Source organism: Cyprinodon tularosa, unplaced genomic scaffold, assembly GCF_016077235.1.
Source record: "Cyprinodon tularosa strain WSP-4 unplaced genomic scaffold, ASM1607723v1 ctg1610, whole genome shotgun sequence".
Classification (NCBI taxonomy): domain Eukaryota; kingdom Metazoa; phylum Chordata; class Actinopteri; order Cyprinodontiformes; family Cyprinodontidae; genus Cyprinodon; species Cyprinodon tularosa.
In genome coordinates, this window is record NW_024038450.1 from 1 (window position 1) to 7,283 (window position 7,283).

At 41.4% G+C, this 7,283-nt stretch overlaps 1 protein-coding gene across 1 annotated transcript; it reads right to left on the minus strand.

Moving 5' to 3' along the window:
• Positions 1 to 6: 6 nt before the first annotated feature.
• LOC119780520 lies at positions 7 to 6,146 on the minus strand. The gene is made up of 4 exons (XM_038280599.1): positions 5,315 to 6,146; positions 5,070 to 5,225; positions 1,334 to 1,372; positions 7 to 587 (listed from the first exon to the last, which is right to left on the minus strand). The coding sequence occupies exons 1-4, from the start codon at positions 5,816 to 5,818 to the stop codon at positions 273 to 275; spliced, it is 1,014 nt and encodes a 337-aa protein (XP_038136527.1). The 5' UTR covers positions 5,819 to 6,146; the 3' UTR covers positions 7 to 272.
• Between the last annotated feature and the right edge of the window lie 1,137 nt (positions 6,147 to 7,283).

Genomic DNA, 7,283 nt, shown 5'->3' on the forward strand with positions numbered 1-7,283 from the left:
GTCTTGGGATGGATATCCAGTCTTAAGTATTTTACACTGCTATTCATGTGTTTCTCTTAAATCTAGTCAGCACACTAAACGGTTTTGAGAGACAAAACTGCAATAAAATTCAAAAATGTAATGTGAAATCTTTGACAAACTGGTGAGACTACGAGAATTCTCCCATATCCAGGCTTGACTACTGCTTTCAAGTACAACATGAAATTTCAACATTTAGGGGGAAAAAAAAAAAAGTACATTAGGCAGCCATTACGATGTACTTTTTACAGTGATCAACGTGCCAGCAGTGTCTTGAGCGTTTGTACTTTGGCCGACAACCTGTTTCCTTGCATCTCCATAATGATTTTCTGCAGAGCTTCAAATGTATATTTTAATTCTGGAGGGTAACTAATGTTCAGAGCATACACAAGTCCGAGAAACATTGCCATAGCGAATGGAACATTTCTCAAACCACTCAGTACCTCTACCCCCTCCAAAACAATTCCAATATCCTCAGGGTCATCATCAGGGTCTGCAACATTGTGTCGAATCACATAGATGCCAAAGACTGTTTCTGCCAGGTCTCTTTCAATGCACTCATCATCGCTCTGTGGGAGAACAATTGAAAAGGTTAAAAATATTAAACAAAAATAAGTAAATAAATAAATAAAACCAGACTTTATCAGTAGGATTTCTGAAACAATTCTTTGATATCTTAATGTTATGTAGGAATCATGGTTCTGAACGTGAACAAGACAAAAGAGATGGTTAATGACTTCAGGGTGGAAACCTGCACACTGCACATCAGGATACTTTATTAGGAGGTAGAGGTCCTGGACAGCAGCCTGGACTAGAAAATCAACAGAGATGCAGCACAACAGTGATCTCCAACCCTGGTCCTCAAGGCCTACTATCCCACATGTATTAGATGTTTTCCTGCTGAGACACACCATATTCAAATTAAATGGATATCTGACAAGCTCTGCACAAGTCTGCCAATTACAAAATTTGAGTCAGGTGTGTTGCAGCAGGAAACCTTCAAAAGTATGCAGGACAGTGGCCTTGAGGACTGGAGTTTGGGGTCCCTGTTGTACAGGAAGGAGATGAGAAGAATTCCTTTAGAGAGCACCCAAGAGTGTGTTGAGTGCAATTAAGTTTTACTCATGCGGTCCAACAAAAGAACAACATGGGAATCATGAACACTGGAACCAACTGCAAAATGTGGAATATTGTACAGTTTACTTAAAATAACGTTTTATGTTGCGGTCAGTAATTTTTCTCTTGGCCTGAGCAAAATAAACCACAAAAGTTAGGATGAGAGATGAATGTGTTGTCTGATGGCTGGTCAACATACCTTGTAGTCCTTAACAAATTTGTTAATATAACATTTTGCCTTTTTGCTATGCAAACTCTAAGTGTATATAACGAAAAAAAAAGAGAATAAAAAGATAATGTGTACAGAACGTGGTTTTGCGACACTACACCGCTTTACGTCACGCGGCTTTGCACCATACGTTTGCGACATTACTGACGGAGAGAGCCCGCGAAATTTCTTCTGGCTTATATGCTAGTTGTCGGGCTGAAGTGGAGAGAGAGGTACGCAGTGGTGCGACGCATTATGCGTTGACTACGGACATGTGGATGAGTAGAGCAACACAGCCTTATATGAGTCTCACCATCCATTTCATCAAGTACTGGACCCTCCGCGCTCGGTGTCTACAGACCGTGTACTTTCCTGAGGACCACACCGGAGTGATGCTCGCCCAAGGTATGAGCCTGACATTGCTATGCACTTTTGTTCGTTCGCTAGTTTTACTATTATTGGTTTTACTAATATGCTTACACCAATGAACTGTGTGCTTTTACAGCATACGCATGTTATTCCAAATTTCCCATTAGAGTTATCTCCATACACCTAAGAACGTATGTCTGTGGGTTTTCCCTACGTCGCCTCGTCAGCTGATTCTAGTCACGTGACTGACACAATTATTTATAGATATAGGAAAACAGCATCTGTGTTTTATGGCTATCCTATGTCAACTATAACATAAAATGCAACATCAGTTGTGGTATATCGTGATATATATCGTTATCGTGATATAAAATAATCCATATCGTGATATAGTTTTTTTTTCCATATCGCCCAGGCCTACACCCCCATGCTGAACAACACTCTGGAGTACTTTTTTGATATCTCAAATGCATCTGGAGATCTGGGAGGCTTCTTGCTGTCTGCTGACATTCAGATAATGGAGGTCTATGGTGCCCGAGGCAGAAAGGTCCATAAAAGTCCACAAAAAACATGTCAATATTCCTCCATACTGCTCGTCCAATGTATTCCAAGTGTCCTGAGTGGGTAGCGTCCAGAATTTACTCGAAACGAAGTCATTTAGAATGTTTTTAGAGCATAAACAGTAGTGTATAGGATTTCCTGAAAGCGCGCACATGCGCGTTCATGACGCTACGGAAGCCGGCAGACCAAACCAGCGCATTCAGCTCGGCAAAGAACTCATGCTCTTCTTCAACACTGAAGTCCTCAGACATTTTTCTTTCGTTGTTTCTTTCTTTGCACAGGTAAACAGCACATTTCTTCTTCTACGCTTGCATTATTGGTAGAGCAGACGCTGAATGCGCACTTTCATCTGGTTTGGTCTGCCGGCTTCCGTAGCGTCGTGAACGCGCATGTGCGCGCTTTCAGGAAATCCTATACACTACTGTTTATGCTCTAAAAACATTCTAAATGACTTCGTTTCGAGTAAATTCTGGATGCTACCCACTCAGGACACTTGGAATACATTGGACGAGCAGTACATAGACCTCCATTATTTGAATGTCAGCAGACAGCAAGAAGCCTCCCAGATCTCCGGATGCATTTGAGATATCAAAAAAGTACTTCAGAGTGTTGTTCAGCATGGGGTGAGTAGAAAATGAAGGCTAATCATGTTTTGGGTGTACTATTCCTTTAATCTGTGACTCCATGCGTGCCAATCTCACAGCTGATGTGAAAAACATAGTGAAACAAATGAATGCTGTGTTCGCTGTTATGCTACCGCTTGACATCGGTGTGAACCGGACGCAGCAGGTGCAGCAGAAGCAGTGAGCAGTAAGTTTACATGCAAAGTCAATGGTTGACGTGCGTCAAGGCACAGCAAAAGGTCCCGCAGCGCGTTTTATGGAAGGCTGCTCATCGGGAGCGTTTAAGCATCTGAAGCGCTTGACGCGCCGCCAACGCGCTGCTGCTGCTTCAGATGAAAAAATTGAAGTTTTGCTGCTGGACGCGCTGCATCAACCAATCAGAGAAGCTGATCTGGGAGCTGACAGCGAGACAGACATCGCTGATGATACACATATACACAGCGCTGTGATCGCTCCTCTGAAACAGTTTATTGACGCCTAAATTAACTTAACCTGCCGACAGAATATGTTTGCTTTTATTATCCAGTTTTCAGGTGGATTTTCCCACTTAAAAACATATTAAAACGTATTAATCAAACCTGGGAGCTGGCCGTGAGACAGACACATCGCTCTGATGACATATGATATTAAGGCAAATGATAAAGGCTGGATGGATGAGGAGATGATGAAAGCGTGGCTGAGGCAGGTGTATGTGAGGAGACCAGGTGTTTTTTTCCACGCATCACCATCGCTGTTAATATAACTCCATGCGTGCCCATCTCACAGCCGATGTGAAAAAAAGGTGAAACAAATGAATGCTGTGCTCGCCGTTATCCCGGGGGTCTGACAAAGGAACTTCAACCGCTCGACATCGGTGTGAACCGGCCGTTCAAAGTAAGGCTGCGAGCGGCGTGGGAGCGATGGATGACCGACTGAGACCACAGTTTCAGGATAAGTGGAAGGCAGCGCCGGGCAAGTTACGCCACCGTTTGCGGATGGATTGTAGATGGACTAACGTGTCTGCTGGCACTGTTGTTCGAGCTTTCGCGAAAGCCGTCATCATTTCCGAGGAGCAGCCCAGCACAGAAAGTGACTCTGACAGCGAAGAAAGGGAAATTGGCAAGTCTGATTTAGCGCAGCTGTTTAATTCAGAAGCAGAGGATGATGACTTTGATGGGTTTAAATAATACTTTGTAATAAATACTTGAATAAAGCACAATCATACTCAGTTTTGCTCCCGCTCTATTTTTCTACCTGAAAACTTAATTCAACAGCAGCCTCTGGGTCTCCTCCAGGTATACCGCGGCGGCTGGCAGGTGTTTTTTTCATCTAAATAATCTAAACGGCCGGCACCAGGTTACCGGTAATAAAAGCGAACATATTCTGTCGGCAGGTTTCAGGATTTTAACTTAATTTCTGCGTCAATAAACTGTTTCAGAGGAGTGATCACAGCGCTCTGTCATCAGCGATGTGTCTGTCTCATGGCCAGCTCCCAGGTTTGAATAATACCTTGTAATAAATACATGAATAAAGCACATCATACTCAGTTTTGCTCCCGCTGTATTTTTCAATACGCAGTAGAGGTATTTAAAGGTAGTAGAGGACATGTACCGGTATATAAAAAATGCGCCCTATAGTCCGGTGCGCCTTATGTGTGTGTTAAATACAGAAATGGCACACATAACTGAGACTGCGCCTTTTAGTACGGTGCGCCTTATGGTCGTGAAAATACGGTATATATATATATATATATATATATATATATATATATATACACACACACACATACATATGTACACACATAATTATATATTAGGAATGCACAATATAATCGGCCCCCTACCGATATCAGCCTTAAAACTGCGTATTGAACATCGGCCACCCAACATCTATTTTGAATTTAAGTAATTGTCTTGTATATAATTTTTCATACCCTCCAATTAAAGAAAAGGATAAATTCACAATAGTAATTCAAATAACAAGAAACTTAAAATACAAATAAATAAAATTACAAAATTAAAATTTAATTACTTTCAACTTGGGGAGTTTTCAATTAGTAACAGTAAAAGTATCTTTTCTCTTTGCTTAGCTTAAATATATTGACACTAAGTCACATTATAACAACTTTTTATCATCTTCTAAACTCTAAACAAGTTCTAAAGACTTGTACATGATTTCCTGACTTGTTATCTTACCCGAGTCATTGGAAGCATCACTGCCTTTATCTTTTTCCAGAGGACTCCTCCTTTTCTGGCAAACACTTTCATCAAGTTTTCAGAGTGTGCATCAAGTTGCGAAAAGAACTTGGATTGAAGCTCAACTGTGGTTATCCTCTTGAATTCTGCTTTCACCTAAAATTGAACAGGGAAAAAAGAGAATAATGATGGGCATACCTGTTTTTAAGAAAGTAAAAAAAAGTTTTCTCATTACATCTACTTACCTCCCTCACATTAAAGAGACCTGGCCACCTTGCTTTGAAATCCGCTACCATGGGTGCATCTTGGACCACCTCAAGACGTCTTACTGCAAATGTTTTGTCCATCATGGCAGCTACTTTGTCTTCATTATTTCTGATCTTTACTTCAGATAGGAGTTTTACTCTCATCTGTTCCAAACTGTCAGCTGATTCACCTGCCGGATATGGTGGACAGTAATTCACTTCAGCCTTTTTAGGTTTCTTAACACCATAGGCAGGACTGCGCCGATCATCAGGTTTTTGCTTCAGAGAATTCACAGTCACTTCTGGACATCCAAGTCGTCTGAGCTTGGATCTGTAGTTCCCAAGTTTATATTTTAAACTAGTCTTCCAACAACCAAACCCACTGGCGGAACCTGGCTCTTTCAAGCAAGGGTGTGCTGTTATAAGAGCTTCTGCTACCTCATTGAACTCTGCATCAGAGAGGTAGACTTTGTACTTGACAATGGTTTCCATCAAACCATCCATGATTGCTGATTTAAGTTTTACATCAGGATTCAACAAGGCTCCAGTCTCCCTGAAAGCAGTGTTGGCTTTTTCAAGCTGTAGTTCAGTTTCATAAGAAAACTTAGGAATGTTGAAAACCAGGGGCCAACTGGAGGACCGTGAAGAGGTTGATTCAGAAGAAGACAGGATATTTGTGTCAAATGAGCTGCCAGATACAAATGAAGAGCTGTCATCTAAGGACTGCAAGGCTGCAGCCGCCGAATAAAAAGGTGGTGGAGATCCATCAGGCAGGCGAGGTGTTTCTGAATTAAAGATTACTCTAAGAGTACCTTTATCCAGGACATCTGAAATTGAGTCCAAGTTGGTGAACTAATTGTCGAAGTCAGTGTCCATATACTGAAGTCTGAAGCTTCCTTCTATTCCACATTCTTTTCTTATACACTCTGTGAGATCACTGACTGATTCTGGAATTCCATCTGGGAGAATCAATTTGTGCGAGTTGTTCTCTCCTAAGATTACTCGCAACTTTGCTGGTGGAGACATCTTTCAACAATCTAAATATGTAAAATAAAGACATGTCACAACAAGAACAGGTTTCAATATGGAAAAAAAAAACACATACATTTGGTTTTTAGCACATCTTATAAGTTGATAAATCTTTTCAGTGTCACCATACGCGTCGGTCCAACAAAATAATCTGCTAAAGGGTAGTAATCAGCCAGTTCTTCTAGCCTAATCAAGAGAGTTTCAAAGGCTGAACTTGGCAACTCAAAGGATCTGTAATGTTCTCTATACCACCCATGAAGTCTCTTCACAATAAAACATGGTTTGCCATTCACAATGTAAACCTGAAGAATTTCCCCAAAGTCTGGGAGGCCACTTGTAGAGCCATGGACAACGATCATTCCTTTTCTGAAATTGACACCATTACTTGTCAAACTATTAACAAGATGAACTTCTGTTGTTCCAGGAAAGTTCTGGTAAATAGCCTGAGCTATTTCTTGTTTTAAAACATCCACTGGAAGAGTAGAGACATTTGTGACTTCGGGAGCAGATTTCTGAAAGCTGGTCAGTTTCATGTGATATCCCATCATGAGTTGATGCTTATTTGCCAGAGTGAAGGGTACATTTTTGAAGCAGTTGACGTGTCGCACAACTTGCTTGAAAAAACTGTGCTTTGCCTCAAAGCGCATTGTCCATAGCTCCACAAGAGGACCAAACATCCTTACCAGTTGAGGGTAGTGCTCTACTTAGTGATGTTTTGGGATTAGCCGCACATCAGGGAAAAGTTCTTGGAACTTTTGTCTGTGTCCTGAAATTTTCCCCTCAAGATAGGCTATCGACTCATCTGTATGTGATGGAGCAACAACAAGCTCCATTATGTCTTTTAAGTCCATCAGAACTTCCCAAGCTGGTTCACCTTCAGGAACTAAATGCCCAATAATAAATGGGAGTAGTCTTAAAAGGGACCAGTTTTCATGGGCAT

What these genes read in the sequence shown, in the direction of transcription:
- LOC119780520 (XM_038280599.1), bottom strand. Translation starts at nt 5,818, where the DNA reads ATGGATGGTTTGATGGAAACCATTGTCAAGTACAAAGTCTACCTCTCT. An exon ending in TGATGCTTCCAATGACTCGG is followed by an intron (nt 1,373 to 5,069) that starts GTAAGATAACAA and finishes CATAGCAAAAAG; the next exon opens with GCAAAATGTTATATTAACAA. An exon ending in AATTTGTTAAGGACTACAAG is followed by an intron (nt 588 to 1,333) that starts GTATGTTGACCA and finishes GTTCTCCCACAG; the next exon opens with AGCGATGATGAGTGCATTGA.